The 25,297-nt window shown below is 34.9% G+C and overlaps 1 protein-coding gene across 2 annotated transcripts in view; it reads right to left on the reverse strand.

Annotated features, from left to right (window-relative positions):
• Nucleotides 1–25,297, reverse strand: part of CLINT1 (clathrin interactor 1) — a 67,783-nt gene that overhangs the window by 9,253 nt on the left and 33,233 nt on the right. For both annotated transcript variants that reach the window (XM_081230938.1, XM_081230939.1), the window contains exons 2-9: nucleotides 20,977–21,081; nucleotides 20,348–20,444; nucleotides 18,477–18,585; nucleotides 17,360–17,524; nucleotides 13,860–14,037; nucleotides 9,815–10,061; nucleotides 7,627–7,696; nucleotides 310–384 (exon numbers count right to left, since the gene is read on the reverse strand). In XM_081230938.1, coding sequence (XP_081087064.1) covers nucleotides 310–384; nucleotides 7,627–7,696; nucleotides 9,815–10,061; nucleotides 13,860–14,037; nucleotides 17,360–17,524; nucleotides 18,477–18,585; nucleotides 20,348–20,444; nucleotides 20,977–21,081 — 1,046 coding nt within the window. The remainder of the gene's footprint in view (nucleotides 1–309; nucleotides 385–7,626; nucleotides 7,697–9,814; nucleotides 10,062–13,859; nucleotides 14,038–17,359; nucleotides 17,525–18,476; nucleotides 18,586–20,347; nucleotides 20,445–20,976; nucleotides 21,082–25,297) is intronic.

Raw genomic sequence — 25,297 nt, forward strand, 5'->3', positions numbered from 1 at the left:
ACTCCCTATGTACCTACTCCCCACACCCCCGCCCCCAAAAATAAAACAAGAGTCACTTATGAGTGAGGGCAATTTTATTTAGGTGTACCTGAGTAGTCTGCAACCAGATTAATTCGTCTGGCACATTTAGGATACTGGCCCAATAAAGTACCTTTGTGAATAAATTCTTTGGGAATTGGGAATTATAAACACTACTACAAGTAGAAAATGGCCAAAAGAAGCAGATAGGGGTGGGGTGGTGAAGAGTTGTTTTGTTTTGGTAACATTTCCACTGCCCCTAGATTTCTGGCCAATCAAATCATATCGTACCTTGGGAAGGGAAATTGCTTGATGCAGCAGCTGAGCCAAAGTCAGCAAAGCCTCCAAATAAATCAGCTGATCCTCCTAGAAATTAAGTATGAGGAAAAAAAACCTGTCAGAACCACAGCACAATTGATAGCACTTTTAGGAAGCCATTTTAGCACTGCACTCAAAAAATACCCAATACTAGAGCCCCAAGACCCATCATAACAGCTAGTTAGTTGATCCAGCTTTTCATGTCACCATGTTCCCTTTAAGCTACCACAGGACAGACTCTCTTACAGTATCCCTCAGTTCTATAACTAGTAATATAATAGATACTACAACTGTGGTTACAATTACCCCTTACTTACATTTCACGAACATAATGTAGGCATGCGGTTTATCTGGCCAATCATGCTCTTTTTAAGAATCTTCAATGGATGCTAAAACCTGGGTAAAATGTTGCTGAGTAATCAAATCATCACTCCACAGATTACTTACAAATAAAAAGAGATTAAGCTACTTTTACAGTGCAGAAATCAGGTAAGTACCACCTTAAACAAGTGCTCAAACTTAATGTCACTAATAATCGGACAAAATAGCACTCATGGGTCTTCTAATATAAAGGGACTAAAAAAGAGATCATCACCCAAATTCTTCCCAAAAATATTTAACTTGACTCCAATCATGAAGAATCAATCAGACAAATACAAATTGAGGGACATTCTGCAAAACAGCTCTCAAGACTCTTCAGAAAATGTCATCATAAAAGAAAAAGACTAGGACCACTCCAGATTAAAGAAGCCTAAAGAAACATGACAAGTAAATGAAATGGGTGATCCTTGACTGGACTCCGGATATTTAAGTAAGTGCTATACTGAAATGACGTAATTGAGACACCAGGGAAATGTGAATATGGTCTATTATACAACAGTACTGTTTTAATGTTAAATTCCCCAAGTATGATAATTATATTATGATTGTGAAGGAGAATGTCCTTGTTGTAAGGAGATATGCGCTGAAGTATCTTAGGGGCAAAATGTCATGATGTTTGCAATTCTCTCAAACGGTGCACAATAAATAAACAAAACCAAAAAAGAACTAGAGAGAGACAAAGAAAATGTGACAAATTTTCTGCAGTTTGACTTTTTTTTAAATAAAAGGGGGAAAAAAAAACAAACCCCAAAACCCTTGAAGTTGACCTGCATAGTAATCAGTTTTAATAGCTATAGGAAGAAAAATGAATGCAATGATTTAGGTGGACTATTTTTTCCTATTGTTTACTTGCAAATATTTGCAAAATACTTTCATTTTTAATCCTTGAAAAAAAAAAACAGTAGCTTTTTGTTACTTCCAGACTGGTGTTTTTAAAGGAGTGAGATTCAAATCATAAGGCTGCAGATCAATCTGCATGCATAGCATCACATTCTCATACAAATTTTCATTTGTAAACACTAAATAGGTAAGAATATTTACTTTTATCTATAATTTGAACAGTAACATTGTTAAATTTTACATTCCACTTCTCCTCAATTCAGTTATCAATGAAACATCAATAGTCAAAGGATCTAAAACCTTAAATAGTTGTCCTTATTTTTGTCCTTAAAGATTTCACCTCTTAAGAGTCACAACCTTAGAAATTTAGAGTGGCACTTCAATTATAGTGCTTTTAGTGTTATGTGAACATTATATAGGTTACATCACAGCTGCTTAGCCTGCAGTGCTTAGAAACTAGCCAGGTGGGACTGGAACATCTGGGCTGCACTCAAATACCACCAGGGACAGCTTCCAACATCTGGTGCCATTTCTGAATTGTCTTATCGCTGCAGGACATTCTGTCCCATCTGCTACACTCAACTGGGTTAATTAAACTAGAACCATCTCCCCTTCTTAATAAATAGCCAGCAGTAATAAAAGGAACAAATCAGTTTCTGACACAGGTGAACTTGGTATTTCTTTTTAATGCACATTTACTGTAGTCAACTATCAGCAGGCCTAACAAATTCCTTATTCCTTCACCTCATTACAGATGCACATATTCACACATATACTCACTCACCGTGAACTAACTTCCACCAAGGCCAAGGTTCTCTACTCCTAGCAACAACTACAGCTCATATGTCTGCTTTTGCTTTATCCAGAGGAAAATATCAGTGATTTTTCTCTTCTTTAAAGGTACATATGTCATAATAAATGTGACAATAGGTACAAAAGATCAATGAGCTATATTTTTAAACTATATAAACAAGCACATATATTAATAAAATCTAGCAGGGAAATCAATGGTGTGAACAGTTGCTGCTTAATATTCATAAGTATGTCTTCTGTAATTCCTTCATGTTAAAAATATTGATCAAAGTATACTGTTAGGTAACAGAATGATAGTTCATCTTTTATTATAACATTGGGGATTTGAAAATAGGGGATTATTTTCATTTTCTTCATCCAAGCAGTGAATAAACATCAATATGTAATTATTATGCCAAATGAGTTCGGAATTTTCAAATCTTATCCAGTCTGGGCTACAAAGAAAATTCATGCTGTGGAGTATAGCACTGAATACTCTGAATCACATCTTCAAACTGGGTGACATATTTTATTTTTGTCATATCCTGAATTTAATATTTCAAATAATTATCTATTTAGTTATTCTATTGCTCTACCTTCTAACACCTAAGCTAAAATTATACTATGTTCATAACTTGTCTATAGCAAATATTATTCTTTCCATCCACACTACAGGGAGTTTAATTTCAAACATGACTAATTTAAGAACACTGGAGGTAAAAGAGTGGAAACACACACATAAGAATTTAACAAATAGAAGCCACCTTTCCTTGCAAAGGATTTAACTTTTCTCCATCTTCGGAAGTGCCACAGATTTATACTTCTACTGTGTTTTACATAATGTGATCCTCAACCTTGGAAACTATCTCAGAAATTAAAAATCTCTTATTTCATTTAGCAAAAGTTTCTCCCTCCTAGGAGGGACTATCCAAACCTATATGCATGATGTTATTCGTACCAATGCCTTAAATTTAACAGACATTTTCTATACTTAAGCATTTTCCCCAGATAACTTCTATCTAAGGGAATTTAAATAAGAGTCTACCAAAAAGTGCTGCATGTGGAAGACTGCTAAATTTCACAATAAGAGCTATCCTTCAAGATTCCCACATGAGAGGTATCATTATAAATGAACCATTTCCATCTGCCTTTTCAGGGAAGCAAGGAGGTTATTTACAATCACCAGCTGGGAACATGTATTTTCCAAAGCAACACTGTGAACAGGAAAAATATAGCTGAACTAGACAGTGCTTTAACTATAAATGGAAATTTTCTTTAACGAAGAATTAAATCTGGATTACATTATGAAAACTTTTGCATGAGGAGTTCTAATAAATACAAAATTAAAAGAAATGACAAAAAATTGTAAATATATGATGAAGAACTAATATAAATAAGTTTTTAAAAAATCGACAAGAATGAACAACCCCAATTTAAAAAAAAGGACAAAGGACATGAATAGGCAAGTTACAACTAGCAATATAAAACCATGAAAAGTTTCAAAGTCAGTCATCAAACACATGCAAAATAGAATGAAATATTATTTTCTCCTTACCAAAATGGAAGATTTTGAAAGATGCTACTTCACTACTTTATAACAGAGAGAAGTTTGGAAACAAATCAAAACCTAATGTCCAAAAAATAAGAGGCTGACTGGTCAAGTAAATTATAGCATATTTACACAATGTTAAGATTATAAAGCAATTAAAAGGTCCGTAAAATACCAACTATAATAAGGAAATGGTCATGAGATTTTAGATGAAAAAGAGTTTACAAGAAAATATAATAACAATAAAATCTTTATCTAGAAGCCTGAAAAAGATTTGCAACATAATAAATGCTTAATTTACAATGCTTGGTGTCAGTTTATTTATCTCTTGTAAAAATAAAATACACTGTGTGTGTGAGTTGTGAATAAATAAATAAATAAATGCTTAAATAAATATATTGACTGATTATATAGAGAATGTTTAAAGAAAGACTATTCACCAAAATTATTAATAGTTAACTTTATGTACCTAAGTTACAGTGAATTACTTTTCCATAAAGTTTCTAAAATGAGCACACACTGCTTTTAATTAGTGAAAACAGAATATGGTAAAACATTTTATTCGTAGTAAACTTAGGTTAAACTAGAGACAAAGCCCATGAAAATTCTAATATATAAGTTGGGTTGTAATAACCAGTAACTTGGCTATAACAAGGTGGTTCACATCCATGTAAATATCCTCAACTAATTTTAGTGATAACAGAGTACAGGGCAACAGGTTCAAATGTAAATGTAATGAACATTTTGGATTTTATACACGTTAATCTTAAAAAATATTTTTTAACAACCAAAAAATCAAAAGATATTGCAAGCCCTGTAAAGTCTTTATACTTTCTCTTCAACCTCATTCATTGTACTAGAAACAACTTACCTAGTAGTATGTTAATCAAGACCTAAATTCCTTAATTACAAAAGGGACAAAGGAGACAATGAAAACTCTGAAGAAGAGATATACTAAAACTGAAATGGAATGGTTCCTGGCATTATATTTGTAACTGGCTTATTTTCTAAATACATTATTATTCATTTAAAAAATGTTTACTTAGAAACATACTATATATAAATGTCACCAAAATATCATTTGAGTACAGATTTTAAAAGAACAGCACCAGAGTGGGACATTTATCATCACAGTCTCAAGAAAATCTTGATGAATGGGTTTCACATGTGTATTTTTAAACTTGGTTGATATTCCACAATGATTTTACCACATATACTTCTGAAGATGCTAACAAAAAGGATGAAATAACACATAAAAAAAGAAAATCTGAGCATTTTCTCCAAGGAGACATTTATCTGGTGAATGGTACAGAAGCCATATCTGCTTAGGTTTACAGTTCATGTCCATATTACTTGCATGACAGCAGTATTATAAATATAGGCACATATGGTAAATGACACCCAAATGGCATACCAAATAGCAATGCTAATATGGTAGATTCTTAGACTTTCTTACATGTAGGTGCTAAAGATTTAACATCCAATTCTTTTTCCACTGCTGAATTCAATTTAAAATATATTATTACTAAAATATTTAAATAGAAATTCATAGTAATGAAATTCATCTTACTGATTGGAGGGGGTTCTACACAAACTGGTTAAACAAACTGTTTCAAGTAGGAGAGAACTTTAAAAAATAATTATGGGGACTTCCCTGGTGGCACAGTGGTTAAGAATTCTCCTGCCGATGCAGGGGACACGGGTTCGAGCCCTGGTCTGGGAGGATCCCACATGCTGCAGAGCAACTAAGCCCATGTGCCACAACTACTGAGCCTGCGCTCTAGAGCCCATGAGCCACAACTACTGAGCCCACGTGCCACAACTACTGAAGCCTGCACGTCCAGAGCCCGTGTGCTCTGCAACAAGAGAAGCCACGGTAATGAGAACGCAACGAGAAGCCCGCACACCTCAACAAAGAGCAGCCCCCGCTCGTGGCAACAAGAGAAAGCCCGCGCGCAGCAACGAAGACCCAATGGGGCCAAAAAAAAAAAAAAATTTTATTTAAAAAAAAGAGTGACCGTAATAATAAACAGTGAACAATTAAAAAAAAATTATGATGTCAATCCACTTTCGGTTGGTTTTTAGAAATTATTAAGATAAACATTAAGGCAAGAAATATTCCAGGTTTCATTCAGACTTTGTCTCAATTACTGTATTAATATTAATTGCTAGTTCTATTTAATTAGCCAATCTACTGCTTGCACTGGAGAAGAAAAACCACTCAAAGGTTTCTTGCCAAGCAAAGGAAGCATGCTGGTATTTAATAATTCTCTCTGTTCAAAGCAATCTGGCTAACACCAAGGAAAAAAGTTAGATTCACTCATCTGACCTTCCTAGTTAATTCTTCTCTGATTGCTCCATTAAAAATTTTCACAGATGCATGAAACGGGCTCTTTAATATTTCATACCAGGAAATCCAAAATAGTTGATATTCTGTGACACCAAGTCTGTATTATATGACTACATGCTAACTACCAGTTAATACTACTATTAAAATCTTCAAGTACAAAAAGACAGCACATAAATTGTTAAACAACTAATGTAGTTGTTTGCAAACTTGGGTATGACAGTTCAATAGAGTTTAAGGAATAATTTTACGAACAGTTACATTTACAGAAAAAAGGGAGTGGGAATTGAAGAATCTCAGAAATTGGACTGAACCAGACACCCTAGTAAGTTCACACCTAGTCTAAGAATTAATTTTATGATAGTAGGCAAGGGCAGGGAGAAAATAATAGGAGACTTTAAATTAATCATATGTACTAAACTATCAGTGAGAAGTAATTTTCATCATAAACACTAATGTAAATTTTAAAACAATTCAGTTTTGAAAAATTATTACACACAACTAGAAACAACAGATTTACTTTGACATTATTTCTATGTCAATCTCGCCAGTTACATTTTAATGTGAAATGAACTTTAAACATAAGTTTTATTTCTTAGGCTGTTTTGACTTGCCGTACAGTTTATTACGACTCCATAATCATCAAATGCAACCTAAAATAATCAATTTTCTTGAAAACAATTTATAGGGAATTACTCAAAAAAAATCTAGCACATATTGGACATGAAACTGAAGAACTCATTAATCTTCTCTGTGAGAAAATCTTGGTAAATGGACTATTCTTTTGCTGCAGCCCTTTTTAAAATATGTCACACTTTCACAGAATGCGCCTTTCCTCCAAAGCACTCTGTATGTTTGTAACTAGGTAACTATTTGTGACTCTTTGATTAATGATTACTTCCTCCACTTGACCTTACCATTAGGGCAAGAACTGTTTTACTAAGCATTATACCACAAGCACCCAGGCCAGTGTCTGGTTCGATAAATGTTTAGTGCATAAATGAATGAAAAGTTTAAATGAACTCTAGGCATGGGTAGTTTGACAGCCAGAATTAAGATTTATGGAAAGACAGTGAAATGGGCAGAGCAGTCCATTTCGCTTATAGAAAAAGCAAAGGGACCCCAAATACTCAGTGCTAAAGAAATTGAGATTACTGAATTATCAGTCAAATATTTAAGTGCTCACCTTCCTTATTTTAGGCAATTAAACACTTCCTCCCAAATAATGCTCAAAGTGAATTAATTTCACATTAAAAATAAATCTAATGCAAAAAAAATTTTTTTTTAAATTTTCATTCCATCTTTTATTTGCCATTAAAAAAAATTACTCTGAAACCAAGGACACTATTGATAGAAAGAAAAAGCCAATGTGGAAGCTTACCTGTTGACTGGCTGGTGCCATCAAACAGATCAACAAGGTCACCAGATGACTTGCTGCTAGGCACTGAAGTCTGAAAACACACACAGAACTAAATAAGCTTAGAAAACATATTTCTACTATTTTTTTTTTTAATCTGCTCTACTCATCTCCAATTCCCAACTGAGACACAAATACCTGTAATTATCTTAATAAAGGTAGATTTCCTTTTCTGAAAAAAGAGAAGTGACCTTGAATCCTTATGGAGAGAGAGTATTTTTAAAGTAATTCTATGCCTAGCATTGTGAAAGTCCCTAACATCCACACTCCTCTTTTCCCTAACTCACTTCTTTTCGGAGATCAGACAAGATTAGGCATGTCCACTACTCCTGGGTTACTTTCTCATTTCTTACTGCATTTCACTCTGAAAAAATATACCTTCCAGATCCCACTCAAATCTTAACACAGAATCACTTGAGAAGCATTAAAGAAATATATATGCCCAGCTCCATCACAACATACTGAATCATAATTGCCCAGGTTGGGATCTTGGTCTGTACAGTCTTAGAAAGCTCCTTTAGTAATTCCAGTGCATAAGAAGGTCTGAGATCTACTGGATTGGAGGCCAACATCCTATCTAGCTCTAAAATTTTATGATTCTGTGAACTTTAGCAACACTGTTTGTATACCATACAGGTCAGTATAATTCTATGTTGGTCTGATATACCTTGACATCTGTTTTATATTTAGTTCCCAAACTAAACTGTGGGCCTGGAGTTGTAATATGATTTTTCTCCTATACATAGTTCTAAGCACCCTAATGCATAGGTCCTGTATGTTCAATACATACATGTTAAATTAGAACAGAAGTGCTAGGCAATAGGAAAACACTGTAAATTCCTAGGCATGTTAATTTGAGCTTTGAAGATTAAAACACTATATACTGTGGTTCAAAAAGGCCTTGAAGTTGAAAGAGATTTGAAGCAGCTGAGTAACTTGCCGAGAACTTCAGAGTTCTATGCATTTTTTTGGTAATAAAAACAAAGTCAAAAAGCTTACACTATAAATTTAAAATATTTATGGCAGTGACATACATTCAGGCTGTACTACAAATTGATATTTAAAATCCTTTTAAGATATAAAAGTCTCAGTTTACTGTTAAAAAAAGTTATACAGGTTGGATGATTTTCCCCATGCAACCATAAATGAACTCTCCATATAACAGCCATCATGTATTATTTGGGTTTTAATTATGACTATCTACCAGATCTTAAGACAGTCATCAGTAAGCTAACTGTATCCACAGCAGGGGAAAACTAAGACCACAAGGAAATAACACATCCATTTCCCCCTTTTAACTACAACTAAAGTTGAGTTGTAATTTTGAGGTTTTCGTCAAAACTAAAAAGAGCACAATATGGGTGAAATTATACACCAGAAGATATGTGGGAAAACTTGACACAGTTTTTGACACTAAGTAGGACTAGCTCTATTTTTAGAGTCACCTGCAATTTGCAAGATACATTAGAAAAATATTTTCCCTAGCTTTCAGCTATATTTGATGCAAAGATCCAAGCTGGGTGAATACTAGTGGGGGGAGAGTAACAAAACAACTATTGAGGCTTTCAGGGCAAACCTCCCTCTTAGGCAGATTTCTGTCCAAAAGACTAGCTTGCAGCCAGGTATCTAGCAGGTAGATTTCATTTCTGTGGTGAATAAAAAGTGAAGACAGCTACAAGAATTAGTGCTGCTACTGATCAATACTGACCACAGAGCAAATAAACCTCCTTTTCAGAGGAACGATCTCTGTATTAAACAAGACCAGTTCCGCTATATAACTACTTGTCATATATACAAGTGGTCATTTCTTACAACTTCCAAACACTACCATGTTTTCCTTAGTGAATCTCACACTTGGTACCAGTGGTGGTGTCTAGAAGGAAACAGATGCACCACATTCTGATTCACAACCTTTCCCAAATGAACCAAGAGTGTTATTACTATTTTCATAGAAAGTACATAGATAATCATTCAGCAGTTGGACAGGTTTCTTCCTCCAAAGAGATTTCTTATTATTAATGACTAATACATGCCAGATGATCTATAATTAATATGATTACCTAGAAATGCCTGAGCCTACTAATGCAGTAATTCTAAAAGTAATTTATAAGAATAAAACTGTGTATAATGTGTAAACTCGTGCCGTTCCCACCTTAACTGCAGCCTGAGGTGTATGAGCTGAAGCATTCTGATCTGGACTTGCTTTGTCCCCCGTGTAATGTGCTGCTGCTCCAAGATCAATGGTTTTGGAAGGATTTGCTGTGCGCTTGTGTCTTGTGGTGGTGGTCTCTGTGGCCTGTGTGATATGGATATGTTTTGTCGTCACAGTCTCCTCTTCATCTTTGAATTCACCTTTGGGAGATCTGCCTCTTCTTGCTTTCTTTTCCTCATCACTGTCACTAAAAGATATTAAAAATGAAGGAAAATAATAAGACTAAGGATTATTTTAAAATGGAGCCCTCAGTGATTTGAGCTAAAGAATTTCAAATGCAGTAACTCCAAAATTCCATACTTTGACTATTTGACAGGGATCAAGAGAATGTTATCTAAGCTATCTGAATAATCATACGTATGCACTGGGGAGTGGAAGTGGGAACCCATCAAATTCCCCAGGTAAGTCTAAAATACTGCTACAAAAAAGTATTTACATAAATGTGTACAAATAAAGAAGCCTGAAATAATTCAAGTGCTTATTTATTATAGATTTAAAGCTTAATTAAAAAATAAAATAGCAGGGTTATTATCATATCAGAATCAATTGATTATAGGAGCTCAAATAGCTGCATTTGATAACCATTTTCTTGAAATGGACTGTGTGCAACAACTACAGTTCCATTTATATAACATGATTCTGTCACTGACTCTCATATACTAATGCAAATATATAATAAAATACTGTAATTTCAATGGATATCTTTTAAATATTATCCTATCTGCATTCAAATGATTAAACTCTCATGTGTAAATGCAGAAAAATGAGGTAATGCACTTTACAAGCACTGTGCTCTATTTTACTATAGAGAATCACGAGATCAAACTTTTACAAAACTAAGAAAACTGCTTTCCAGAAAATTTAAATATATTTAAAGTATTTTAAAAGAATTCCTTTTCAGGCACATTCAAAGATTTTTTCTTCTTCTTAACATGCAAAAGGAAAAAAATACAGACTGAGTAAAGAACTGTGTTTTTCATATATGCCCCAAATTAAATGTGTCAGTACTAGTGTGCTCTCCAGTAATGACGCATTGGGTTTTTTTTTTTCTGGTGCAAGTAGGACAGAGAGAGAAATTGCCTGAAATACGTTCCATTACCTATTATTTCTTAATTTCAGAGTAGGTGGTTTAAATTATAAATATTCTGAAGTAAAATACTTAAAATTCTCCTTAAAACTATGACTATTACTACTGATGCAATTTAACTCGGACTAATCTAAAGCAATCTCTACTTAAATATAAATCAATTTGGAACCTGTATAAATCAAGAATCAAGAAGAATGGCTTCCCACACTGAGCAAAGGGGTTAAATGTATTTTTATCTATAAACATTTTAGGGAATCTACAAGTTCTGATCAAGTGTTCAAAACCCCTTGTCACTTACTAATTTCTCAGCAACAAATGACCTAAAAATTCCCACCATCAGTCCTCTAAGACTGAAACTTCTTACTTTTCTGATGTCCAATTTGATTACAGTGCAAGATAATTTCTTTACAAGGTGAGAATATAAACCTGACTAGCACACAATGAAATGAAAGCTTCATATATGATCAGTGTTCAAGAATTCCTGAATCTAATAATGAGCTAATAAGTCTAAAATTCTGATAACATGCCAGATAGGTCCCATGCAACTTTGTCTAAAAATCTATTCTTCTCTCACAAATACTCCAAGATGTAAGTCCCTGGTTTGCTCTTTAGTTACTAAAACAAATAACATACACTATATTTTCATTCTTTTAAACCTAAATGTATAAAAGATTTAGGAACTCTAGCAGATCCTGTCTTACAGGCAAATGTAGAAAAGAAAAAATCAAGGGAGAAACAGAAAAAAAAAAGAATAGGAAGACAAAGCAAGGAAAGAAAAATTGAGGGTGGAGGGCAAAGAAGAGAAAGTAACAAAACAAGAAGGTACACAGTTAGATTTCTAAGCAGCCTACCTACCTGATTCCCATACTTCTTCAGGAAATAGCAACAGAATATGTGGCTACTATGTTTTCTAAGTCAAACCAGAAGTGTGAACACAAAGGCCACAAGAACATTAAAGAGGGAAAAACAGCACAGAGTATTTGAGGTAGGCATCGTTTTCCAAAGTTTAGTTATTTATTACCATATGCATACACTTTCAGTATAAAAGAGCTAGAAATATAGTTGTAAAATATATTCAAAGTATTAAAAATAAATTCTGGTTCTTCAAAGATCATATTCCAGAAACAGACAGGAATTCCACAGATTTAATAAATATGGAAACATACTGAGAAGACACTAAAATATTTTAGAATTTGAATAGTTTCAAAATTATTATTTTTATTTCTTTTTAATGACCCCTAAATCTGAACTGTTAAGATTTTTTTATAAGAGAAAAAGAGATGGTACTTAGTTACAAGAACTCACTTGAAGTTTTGGTTGCATCTCTGTGTTACTTTAGGCAAGTCCCACACAGCCTGATGGGGCTTCAGTTCTTACTCCAAAAAAATAATGGTAAAATCCTTGCTCTAGACTATCTAATAGAGATACAGTGAGGCACAAATAACAAAGAACTTATAAAACTTGCTTTGCAAATTAAATGCTACATATATTGTCCTTACAACTGGCAGAAAAACTAGTTAATAGCTATACTGGTAGGTAAGAAAACGTGAACGCTAAAAGGTTCCTAGTGCTGTTCTATGTAAAACTAAATACAAATACCGCATCATTAGAAAATGTAATCTATGTAAATATAGGTCATACTCGAAAACATTTAGTCCAAATATCCATCTGGATTTTTCTTTTTCTGGTATAAACTGGCACAGAATCTTAATGCAATGTCACAGAAGAATTTTCAAACCCCTAACTTTTGTTTAAATCTAATAAAATAATAAACTTCATTATCCCTCAGCAATACCTTAGATCCCTGGATCATCAGATGCCCAATTGCAAAATAAGCTGTCAAAGTTCTTACTGGGAAAAAAAATTCCAATAAATGGCCTGAATAAAAACATACAGGAGGGCTTCCCTGGTGGCGCAGTGGTTGAGAGTCCGCCTGCCGATGCAGGGGACACGGGTTCGTGCCCCAGTTCGGGAAGATCCCACATGCCGCGGAGCGGCTGGGCCCGTGAGCCATGGCCGCTGAGCCTGCGCATCTGGAGCCTGTGCTCCGCAACGGGAGAGGCCACAACAGTGAGAGGTCCACATACCGCAAAACAAAAACAAAAACAAAAAAAACATACAGGAAATGTGATCAGTTTTAGAAATAGACACAGACAAGGAAAGTGTGTCAATACTAAATGCAAATAATGTCTGACATAGCATTTTATAAACAGCTGCACTGTATATATGATGTGTGTGTGTGTAAATACACACACACACAATATATATATATGTATAAATCAGCAGCAAATATACTAAAACTGGAACAATACAGTGAAAATTCGCATGACCTGGGAATTCCCTGGCGGTCCAGTGGTTAGAACTTGGCACTTTCACTGCCATGGTCTCGGTTCAATCCCTTGTCAGGGAACTAGATTAGCCTGCCCCCGTGCAAGGCTGACATGCAAATTCATGAATTTTTCCATGTTTTTGCAGAAGGCATTTTTAGGGGAGTGAAACTACTCTGTATGGTTCTGTAATGGTGGATACTATGCATTTGTCAACTATACAACACAGTAAACTCTAATGCAAACTGAAGAGTTTAGTTAATAATACTGGTTATCAATTGTTAATAAATTTACCACACTAATGCAAGATGTTAGTAACAGGAGAAACTGTGTGTGTGTGCATGCATTCTTGCACTCGGAGAGGTAGGGTTATGTAGCAACCCCCTGTACTTTATGCACAATTTTTCTGTGAAGCTAAAATTGCTCTAAAAAATAAAATCTATTAAAGAAACAAATAAAGCTGAATTTCAGACAATGCCAACACCCAAAACAAATAAACAAAAAAACCCAAGACCCAGCTGTGTCAATTTAGTACCCTTTCCAAGAGACCCAGGAGACAAAGTGTTAATACCTGCATCTTTCTGGAGAGTCTTCTCTATCTTTCCTCCGGAACTTGCTGATGGTGTCGTCAATTGTGCTTCCAATTTTATCACTCAGTTCACCTAATTTATCACTGAATGGAAAAGCACTCTTGTTTTTATCCCAGTCCTCATCCCATTTTGATTTAGGCTCAGGATCATATCTTTCACCTATATAAAGCATTAAAAAAAGAAGCAACTCTAAGGACATTAAATTCAAAAGGTGTCTATAGTCCTTATTTCTGAAGCTTTTCCTCATAATAAAATAGTTTTCAAAGGAAAACAGAAAGCTCCCACAGTGCTGAATCAACACAATTGCAGCAAGGCACAGCATGTAGTGCCAGTCATTAAGTGTCAGGAATGCAGATTCAAAAGCTTTTGTTTATGAAAACTAACACAACCTCAATGCACAGCACAGCAAATCAGGAAGTTCTTAAGGGCTGCTGAAAGGAGTAGAGGAAAACACAGAAACCAACACGAGCTACATAAGCAAAAGAGAAATGGAAATCTTCTGTCTTCACAAAAGTCACTTAATGCATTATATTTCATTCCCATTTCTTAATGGTTTTTCAATTATTAGAAAAGCACTGGACAGCAACCATCTCTTACAAAACACAAACTATAGGAAACACTACTCTGAATGCTGCATATCCCAATATGCTGTAAAGACTCATAACTGTCATTCTTTACCATCAAACTAGAAAAATAAATGTACTTCATGGCATGGGAAAGCACCCTTCAATTATTTTAAAAAGAAAAGAATATTCTAACTACCAAAAACTATACAGACTAGAATCATGAGATATGCTCAAGCAGTTCAGAACAGTGATGATCTATTCAAACACCAAGCCCAAACATTATGCTGGGACTGGCAAAACCTAGGGAGCCTCTGTGTGAATTTGATAATGGAGCTAGTAGATCACTGGCAGTGAAAAAAAGCCCCAAAATGTCAAGATTTGTTTTAGTCCTTGACTTTGAGGGCCTAAAGAAGAGATAGGAATTACAGGCACTAAATGGAACCTTCTCCATTTCCATCTTCATGTCCAAACTCAACTTAAGAGGCAAGAGTACAAGGTGCAGAAAAATCATGTGTGGTTAAAAGAGGACCGAAAATTAAGGCAGGGTGCAGAGAAAAAGGAAAGACCAATGAGAAACAGCAAAATAATCAAAAGGTGGATAACTGAGCTTTTGTTTAAACTTTGGTTAACAAGTTCTGATGGCATACATGCCCTTTGGAGATCGAACAAAACCATTTTGCTGAATTACTCAGTAAAACTGCAAAGCCAAAATTTTCTGTGAGAGTTTGAGGACTTAAAAATACGTCTACTAAATCTGAAAGTGACCACCAACTTAAAGAGAACATGACAAAATGTTTTCTAGACAAAATTTAAGCCAGGATGGTATTATAAAAATGAACGGCTCTCCAACAATGTATATGTACACTTCAATAACAATGTGATGAACCAGACTTTGAAAAGAAACAAATTTACAGGATAAATGAAAGCAGATGAAAACTAAATTAGCACAGTGGACATCATACTAAATGAGTGCCAGAGATACTGGATATTGGCAAAACATTATCTAATGTCAAAATAAAAAGCATGTAAAATAGTTAAAGTTGATTAAGTCTCTGAATAATATATATAACATTAAAAATAATTTATAAAAAAAGGCAATGCACATACACAGGACATTCAACTCTATCTCTAATGCAGATGATGTAATTAGTTCACTCTAAGTCTAAAAACTTACTCAATTGTCTAAATTTATCTAATTATATATTGTGCTGATTTTAAAAAGGACTACTAGCAAGTAGAATGAGGAAAGGAGTGGTGAACAGCTCTTTCTACTCAAAAACACATTAAACTGCTAAAGCTACTTTGAAAAATCTAAAGAATAAAATATTTACTTGGGTAAATAATTAAAAGACTTCTTACTCCCCTAAACAAATAAAAACGCCAAAACATATTTATGTGATTTATTTAAGAGAAACATTTTTGCCCAATTCAAGAACTGACTTAAATGTGATACGGGACGTTAAAAAAAGGAATTTTTCTGCTGTTAGAAAAAGCATTATTAACCAATTAAGTGCAGTATTTTTAATTTGAGGGTAAGAAAGCAGAGGATCAAAGGAGCGAAGACATTTTATAGATACTTGCAAGGTAAGAAATAGAAGACTTTTACACAGGTACAATGAAGGAGTTATGAGATCTCAGTATAATTCAAATATAAACAAACTTAGATATGGTTGGGGGGCAGTTAGAGAACCCCAATATGCAGCTGCTAAGTATACGTGGCCCTGGCCTGTCTGTGTATATACAAAATGACAAGGGACTGTCAGTGTTCACAGAAGACAGAACGAGTCCAAAGGAACATCCTGTGAAAGAGAGTTCTTATTTTCTGTATGTTTCAAGCACCTACCTAGTGATCTATTTTAGGAAAACCATATTATTACATTAAAAATAAACATGGCCGGGCTTCCCGGGTGGCGCAGTGGTTGAGAGTCCGCCTGCCGATGCAGGGGACACGGGTTCGTGCCCCGGTCCGGGAAGATCCCACATGCCGCGGAGCGGCTGGGCCCGTGAGCCATGGCCGCTGAGCCTGCGCGTCCGGAGCCTGTGCTCCACAACGAGAGAGGCCACAACAGTGAGAGGCCTGCGTACCGCAAAAAAAAAAAATAAATAAATAAAATAAACATGAGAGATGAATGTTCTAGCTGTTCTTAAATATGTTAGGAACAATACAGTGATAGGCCTAGATGAAAAACTGATGGTATTGTCAGTTACCTTTTTTTTTTTTTTTTTTTTTTGTGTGTGTGTGCAGTACGCGGGCTTCTCACTACTGTGGCCTCTCCCATTGTGGAGCACAGGCTCTGGACGCGCAGGCTCAGCAGCCATGGCTCACGGGCCCAGCCGCTCCACGGCACGTGGGATCTTCCCGAACTGGGGCACGAACCCGTGTCCCCCGCATCGGCAGGCGGACTCTCAACCACTGCGCCGCCAGGGAAGCCCTGAGTTACCTTTTTCTACGTCAAATTAACGCAGTGCTTCATTAAGGGAAGAGACTCAGGATGGACTAACCTGTAGCTCTATTTTTGGCCAAAAATAGAACTAAACTAGTTTTGAATTAGGAGGATGAATCTCTTCATCAAACTTTTTTTTTTAATGCTCTACATGGTAAGTTACAGAAATCCTTTTTTCTTCTTAGAATGGGAACCCCAAGAGGAAAGGGCATATATCTATTTTATTCTCTGTATGTCAACTCAAAGTTTGGTCATTCAATAATGCTTAATGGTTAAAATCATATTCTTGAAACACAAAAGTAAAAAATAGAAAGATTCCTAAGATCTACAGGAGCCAAAACGAGTATTACATATATCTCAATATTGTATGTATTCAAAATAGCATTTTTGTCTTCGGTATTTCAATGATTCTTAAAATACACCCAAGAAGCTAAACTGATGCTTAGGTGCCAGTCTGTCTTTGATACTCACTGTATCTGAATCCTCCAACACTGTCTGAGGAAACCCCAACATATTTGTCTTTGTTCTTCTTTGCTTTCTTTCGCTCTTCACGAAGCCTGTCATCATCCTGGGCAAATTCAACCAATTCTTTCACCTTCTGGCGAATATTTATACCTTGATCCTTGCCATGCTCATCTGTGAGGATGGTAAGGGAGAAACAAAACCTTAAGAATTCAGTTAATATGTATCAAACTCTTTAACACACACAAAAAAGACATGAAAATTTCAACACAAGAAACCAACTTCAATATTTTACAGTGAATAAAAAGAGGCAAATTGTGTTACTGAATTTTGTCATTTCCTCATCAAATCCTAAGTCTTGAGATGCAATTCTGGCTTATAAGAGAGTGCAAAGATGAACTAAAAAGGACCACAGATAACGGTTCTATGCAAAATCAATTAAAGATCCACTAAAAAGGATTACTAACAATAACCATACAAAATGGGCTAATATCCAAAAATGTTATTTTCTTTTTCTATGGTATTTTAACAAAACAAAACAAAACGTACATTTTAATGACTGAAAAGCACCCAAATGCCTTCATCTCCCCAATACAAGTTTGGAAACACTAATTACCAGGATTTAGTGTAGCTGAAAAACTGAATTTTTAAAGTGCTTTCAACTGGGGTATGCTACAAAATGAAACGTGGTTCATTCTGTATCCTCTTTCACATTCAAAACACACTCTGGCCTTGCTGCCTTTGCACAGTAAATATTATTTGGTGGGAGGAAAAAAAAAACCCAGCTTCAAACAGATGTGTGTGTTTTGGAGCTCTAACCTTTTCTTCCCATATGATTAAAGCTATTCCTTTATGGACACCACAGGGGACCAGTCTCCAGTGCATATTTTAATATAAACCCGAACACTCATGTTGTGTTGGTTCTGTTGTTATTAGCCAGTATTTTCTGCAAGTTCTTGTCTTCACTAATTAATACTCTAGGGCCCCGCGTCTTGGATTCTGCACTCGTCACACAACCAGCAACAGTCACATTCTAATTAGAGCAGAGAAGCTTCTAAGCTGGTTCAGGTGACTGACAACTCCAACTACTGTTTTAATTTGCTTATAAGGTTTTTCCATTGCTCACCTACAAAGTGGTAATTTTCCAGGGATCGCAAATCATAAATGTGTTCTCTGGCACTTGTAACAACACGCTCTGATCCATTCCTTATGAGGTAAGCTAGGAGCAGCAATGACTGTAAAAATACAAAGCACCAAATGAGATTTAATGAAATAAATTCTGGTAGAGCTCTGGTAAATGGCTAAAAAAAAAAAATTCTAACATTAGCCAATAAATAATCTTTGTGTGTGTATGTGTGTGTGGGTTCTTTACCTTACATTAGACTTTAAAAGTACCTTTAAAAACTCATATTATCAATTTAAAGTTCCTCTTATACCAAGCGTACTAAATAATTATAAACTGTCCACTGGATACACGGGGCTTCCCTGGTGGCGCAGTGGTTGAGAGTCCGCCTGCCGATGCAGGGGACGCGGGTTCGTGCCCGGTCCGGGAGGATCCCACATGCTGCGTGGAGCGGCTGGGCCCATGAGCCATGGCCGCTGAGCCTGCGCATCCGGAGCCTGTGCTCCGCAACGGGAGAGGCCACAGCAGTGAGAGGCCCACATACCACAAAAAAAAAAAAAAAAAAAAAAAAAAGATTAAAAAAAAACTTTGATGTTAAATATCTGAATGTATGATATAAATGAACACTAAGCTTTTAGAAAGCTGGTTCAGTTTTAGTGTTAGAAACATCAGTTTAAAGAGAACAAGTATTTGGTAATTATATGACCTCACAGCATTTTTCCCAGATAAAATTTAATTTGGGAGGTTTATGATGTAGCTTGTGTTTAAAAAACTTGCTGCTTGTTTTGGAAAATATCTATATTTTCTGCTAAAAACGTGATTTATGCTGACACGTAAAAAAAAAAGAAAGGGAAAAAAAACTTGCTGCCAGCAAATATGAGAAAAGAATGTTTACGGGATTTCTTTTTGAGGTGATGAAAATGTTCTGGTTTAGACATTAGTAACTACTCCACAACTTTGTGAATGCACTAAAAACCAATGAATTATGAATTATGAACTTAACTTTGTTTGGAACAAACCTCACATAAAGATGATTAGATCTATGAAAATCTAGTTAGGTTGAAGAAATTGAGGGGGAAAAAACCCTCATTCTACCAGGAATTTATTCGTTAAAAAAGTAGTTTATCCAAGAATTATTAAAACAAACAAAAAGCTCTAATTTAAAAAAATTAATTTATAGAAATTTAAACTATTTCATCACTACTACTGTATAAGCTAAAGGAATGACAGTGAATGTTTTCAGAGACAAACAACATCAAAAACATGGAACTAAATAAAGCATTGATTTTCAATACTGAAAGCCAGAAACGTTGCTTTCGAAGTTTCAAATATAAATATAATAACACCATTTTGGAAAGCACAGAAAAACTTTCTGAGCAGCAAGAAAATATCGTGGGGATGGAAGAACAGATTACTATCTTGTTTTAGAATTCTACATTATATGATGAGATCAGTATTAAATGAATAACAAAAGAGTACATACTTGCAAATTTTAAAATGTTAGAATTTTAACGCTTTAGAATCTCCTGTTATACTTAAATTTAACATATTTTTGGTGCACAATACTGTAATAATACTGGCAAATTTTTATGTAGAGATGACAAAGCATATTAGAGGGTGGTTTTCATCTTAATTGCTCATACACTAAACATGCATACTACTATAGATTCATTACTTTCAATATGCACAAATATATGAAGAGTTGTTTATGGTGACTAGAAAACAGAACACAAACAGCAAATCTACTACTTTTACCTGTTTTAGAATATTCTATTCTAGGATTCAACATCCTTCATAATCACTTATATACACCTTAAAACTTCAAGCATTTGTCTTCAACGTGTCAAATAATAAATACAGACGAAAACCCATACCTTATAAACTCTTCTCCAATTTTTTTTGTTGTCTTTTAACATTCGTGACCAAAGCATGTTCATAAGTTCTGGAAATTGTTCGTACATAAATGTAGCCCTGAAAAAAGAATAATTTTCCTTAAGAGTTTGCAGTGTGTTAATTCTGACAGTAGATGGCAGGCTTGTTCTGTGTTTTCCTAAAGAGCTTTAAAAAATTAATAAGCTTAATTCAAAAAAATTTAGATATGCTTCCTTAAATATGTCTTTCTTATATTTTATACAATATCAAGCACATTCATAAGTCCCACTAATTAATATCATATTTTACAAGCCCTTCATTCACTGGCATAATCGTCCAGATGTTCAACAGGGAAATATTTTCCTAGCTTTAAGTCATTTTACATGCATTTGTCAAAATTTTAACAAAGTTTGTCTAAACTTCATTGAAAAAGAAAAATTTTGTTTTACTTTTCTGAGCTAATATCTAAGGGGAATGGATCCTCTGTAAAATTTCCCCCATTAATATCTGAATGATTATATGCAAAATTTATATCTGGCAGCTAAACAGTTTAAAACTGAAAGCAAATTTCACATTTCTAGGTGAAGATAGTTGCATTCTTTCTGCACTGCTGAGTCAAATTATCACTTACTTGGCAATCTCTCCCATGAGTTGCCCAGAAGGTCCCCAAGGATCATCATTCGTTGCTTCTCGAACCTTAGACTCTATCTCTGAATAATTCATAACCACATTGGTGCTGCAGAGAAAAAAAATGCATGCACATACGCACAAAGATTAGCATCAAAACTGAGAAACACATGAAAACTTAATAATGACACTACTGGGTGTCCTAATGAGATACCTCTACAAGGTGGGAAAGAAAACATCTTTTGTGCACAAGCTACCCTGAGGACACTATATAACACATTTAAGTTATCTTTAAGAAGATTTTACTATTCCATTAGGCTTCAAGAATACAGATGAGAGATTACATTAGAGCTGGCATAAGTCCAGTAAAAAATGGCTTTAGGTCAAATTAAAAAGGAAATTGAACATGCTACAGTCTATTATAAAGCTAAGTTGTCATTTTGCTGACCAGACCTGGTTTACATGCAGTCTTAGGTTTCCTGTTCACAGAAATTCTTTAAATTAATGAGCAAAATTATATAAAAGCTAAATGTTATTTATACAGTATAAAAAAGCAATGAAAAATCAAAGATAACAGTCTAAAGATGTTTAGAACCAGTATGAACATTTAACTGTAGTCCTTGTCTTTTTTCACTTACTGTACCACATGTGTTTTCTGTCACTGTGTAGTCACTGTAACCCTCAGTGTTGTTTTTTTTAATTAATTAATTTATATTTTGGCTGCACTGCACAGCATGTGGGGTCTTAGTTCCCCAACCAGGGACCGAACCCGTGCCCCTGCGGTGGTAGAAGCGTGCGTGGAGTCTTAACCACTGGACCGCCAGGGAAGTCCCAGCCCTCATTTCTAATGGCTACATAATATTCCATCTGGAGACTGTATGATAATGTATTTAACTTTCACTTAAGACTTCACCAGTGGTCAAGAACATGGATTCTAGGAGTCAGAAAGATATGACTCCAATTAACTTTGTGATCTTTGGCAAAATTATTTTTTGGGTTGGCCAAAAAGTTCGTTTGTATTTTTCCCCATAAGATCTTACAGAAAAACCTGAACGAACTTTTTGGCCAACCCAATACTTCTCTTAATGTTTCCTCAAATGTAAAATGGGAACAAGGAAGAATACTACTACTATCTCAAAGGGTAACATATCAAATGATACACAATGGTACAGTGTCTGACATATATAGGAAGTGCTCAATAAAAGTTAGCTATTATTATTAGAGATAATATCACCTATTAGAATTTTAAAATATCAATATTAAGTAATATTTTTATAAGAAAGAACTAACTTTGAAAAAAATACCTTACAATTAAGATATGAGATGGCAAAATGTGTGGTTGTTAAAAAAGAATTTCTCATGCTCATATGGATTGAAGAATTCAAAGACATTCTGAGGAATACATACTGCGGAAATGTGACATATTATAGTAGTACTCATTGGACATGTAACACTCCAATTATTACTGAACAATTGTTATAACAAATGCCTGTAAATATGGTAATTCAAATCTTCCACTTAAAATTGAGTTTTAGAAATAGCGAAAAAATAAGAATTTGGTAATAACTCTTATTAGTTATATCTACCCCACTTTTGCTGTATGGTTTTTCAGTCATCAAAAAGTTGTTTTAGGGCTTCCCTGGTGGCACAGTGGTTGAGAGACCGCCTGCCGATGCAGGGGACATGGGTTCGTGCCTCGGTCCAGGAAGATCCCACATGCCGCGGAGCGGCTGGGCCCGTGAGCCATGGCCGCTGAGCCTGCGCGTCTGGAGCCTGTGCTCCGCAACGGGAGAGGCCACAACAGTGAGAGGCCCACGTACCGCACAGAAAAAAAAAAAAAAAAAAAAAGAGTTGTTTTAAATAAGGAAGGTTTGATTATAATTGGCACTCGAATCTCTCAAATATAAATTTCAAATTTATTACAAATACTTCAATTAATAAACAGTTCAAATTTTAAAGGAACCATTATGCATATAAATGACTCGACAAATCACAGAATAAATATGGCTTCTAGATTTACATTCAGAATACTGTTCTATTAAGGTAGAAAAGCGAAATCCTATTACTTTCTTTCTCCTAAAATACCAACTGTTTGATAACAAATACAAATTATTGCCATGGCACTAAAATAAATCCCTGGTCTCCACTGCCTCCTTCAAATTTTAAGACTATTAATGAATGGATTTTTATAAAAACCCATAATCATTCTATTAACAAAAATTTTATATATAAATATAAAGAAATAGTAACTTTTAAAAATAATTTTGCTAACAACTGAACCAAAATAAAATTAAGGTGGCCAATGACACATTTGCAATTTAAGATGCCACAAAATAATGGATTTCAAAATGCTGTTGTTTATCTTACTGGCTGAAGAATGCACAGCTTAGGCAGTTAAAAGTGCAGCTGTGGGAATGAACAATAGCAATTAGGATTATAATTCATTCAAGCATTTCATGACCAAGAATGCACTTGAAATTGTTTGCACTGTTTAATTTGTTGGAGAACAAGATGAAGAGTTAATCCCTAGGCCATGTACATGAAATATTTTTACTAGAGCCTTCATAAATGCTGTAGCTTTCCAAACACTACTTTCCTTGTTCAAGCTACAAAAACCCATGGGTCGAATGAGAAAGGTCCTGTTTTCCCTAACCCTTCGCAAAATTCTTAGCTGAAGGCCTATATGTGTTTGAGTGCTGTGTGTTTAAGAGGAAGAGGTGGCAGAGAGCCAATAGCTTAAGAATCTCCTTATTTCCTTGGTTGAGAAACAATGGGAACTATGTAAAAGGACAACTTGCCATTAGAACACACAACATAAAATATAAAATGGCAACAACATGGAAAAATATGGCAACAATAGTAACAAAAAGTAACAAAGTTAGAACACCTCCACGGAGAGTATCAGGCTGTATTTTAAAACCATTTTCTAACAATACCGCTGCTTTCCAGAAACTGGAACGCTCAAGATGAGATCCGATGGCATAAAGAATTCCAAAACAAAGTATTTTTAAGCTGCACTTAATTCAGAAACAAATATAAACTAAAACAAAACAACACTGTATAGTTTGGCCTTATTCCAGGTCATTTAAAAATAACTGTTTCTAAAAAGGTAGAAATGGCATTTTGATCCTTCCTTTCCCATGTTTTTCTATTGCCCTCAATCCACACCCTACCCATAATTCCAGTGCCCTTTTTAAGAAAGGAAAATAACTCCTCCCCTCTCCCCCAAAAAAGAAAAGTTAAAAAAAAAAGTTATGTCCAGATGTGAAAGGAAAAAACATCCAGCTTATTAATTCCTAAAACTTCTTATGATTGACACAAATGTTTTAAGAATGGATAATTCAGACACTAGAGGGGGATCTCTCATCAGTTTTTTAAAACACACAAAATTCAGACAAAGGTCAAGGATCTGTTCTGCAAACAAAATTAAAGGAAATTACCAGGGAGTGAACGGAGTGAGGAACGTAAGAAGCTGCTCATGTTCTGAAGATTTTTACCTTAAAGTAATATTGAACCACTGCTTTTTTTATCAGGATAAAATCCACAATTAAAATCAAACCACAGTGTTTTCACACACTTCACATGTGCTCCTCATAGCACCCCAGCAACAGGCAGGTAGGACAGGACTAAGAGTCCCCAAAGAGAGTACTTAACTCTGCACTACCCAGCACTACTCACTCAGTTGGATTTTTAATGCTAACTACTAAAAGTTACCATCCTCAAGTCCTGTACACATGCTTCTATGGCTATATGAACACAGCCAATATTCAACTAAGTCAAGGGTTGATTATTCAATTTGTTAATGATTAGTGTTCATTTGGGCCCTCCTCTTTATTCCCTATTTTCTGCTTATTTCACTGGTCACTACTGATAAATATCAAGTTATTTTTACTCGGTAACAGTTTGGGTCCAGGTTTTAGAGGCAAAATTGGTTGAACGTAAAAGCTAAAATGGAGCTTTACCTATAGATGGTCAGTCATTCTTCTAATCTGCATTAAGAATAATCAGTATAATGACTGACAAGAAAAAACTTGAATAGTCTTATGGTATTTTTTCCTGCCAAAAGTTCAAGAATATGCTTTGCTAAAACAAAACGACAGACCAGGAGAAAAGGTAAAGTACAGGTATAATCCAGTCTTAACTGCTAACAAAGGAATACGAAAATTGAAACAGATTTAGTAAGAAGCCTTTTTCCTAGCCTGCCTTTTAAATTTTACTTCTTTCTAAACAAAATGGAATCAAATGGGTCTGTATTTTTAATATGGTTTCTTCTTTTTGTTTTAAAGTTATTATAAAGACTTTAATCATTCCGAGCTCAGGAAAAA

Source organism: Mesoplodon bidens, assembly GCF_964165515.1.
Source record: "Mesoplodon bidens genome assembly, chromosome: 4".
Lineage (NCBI taxonomy): Eukaryota > Metazoa > Chordata > Mammalia > Artiodactyla > Ziphiidae > Mesoplodon > Mesoplodon bidens.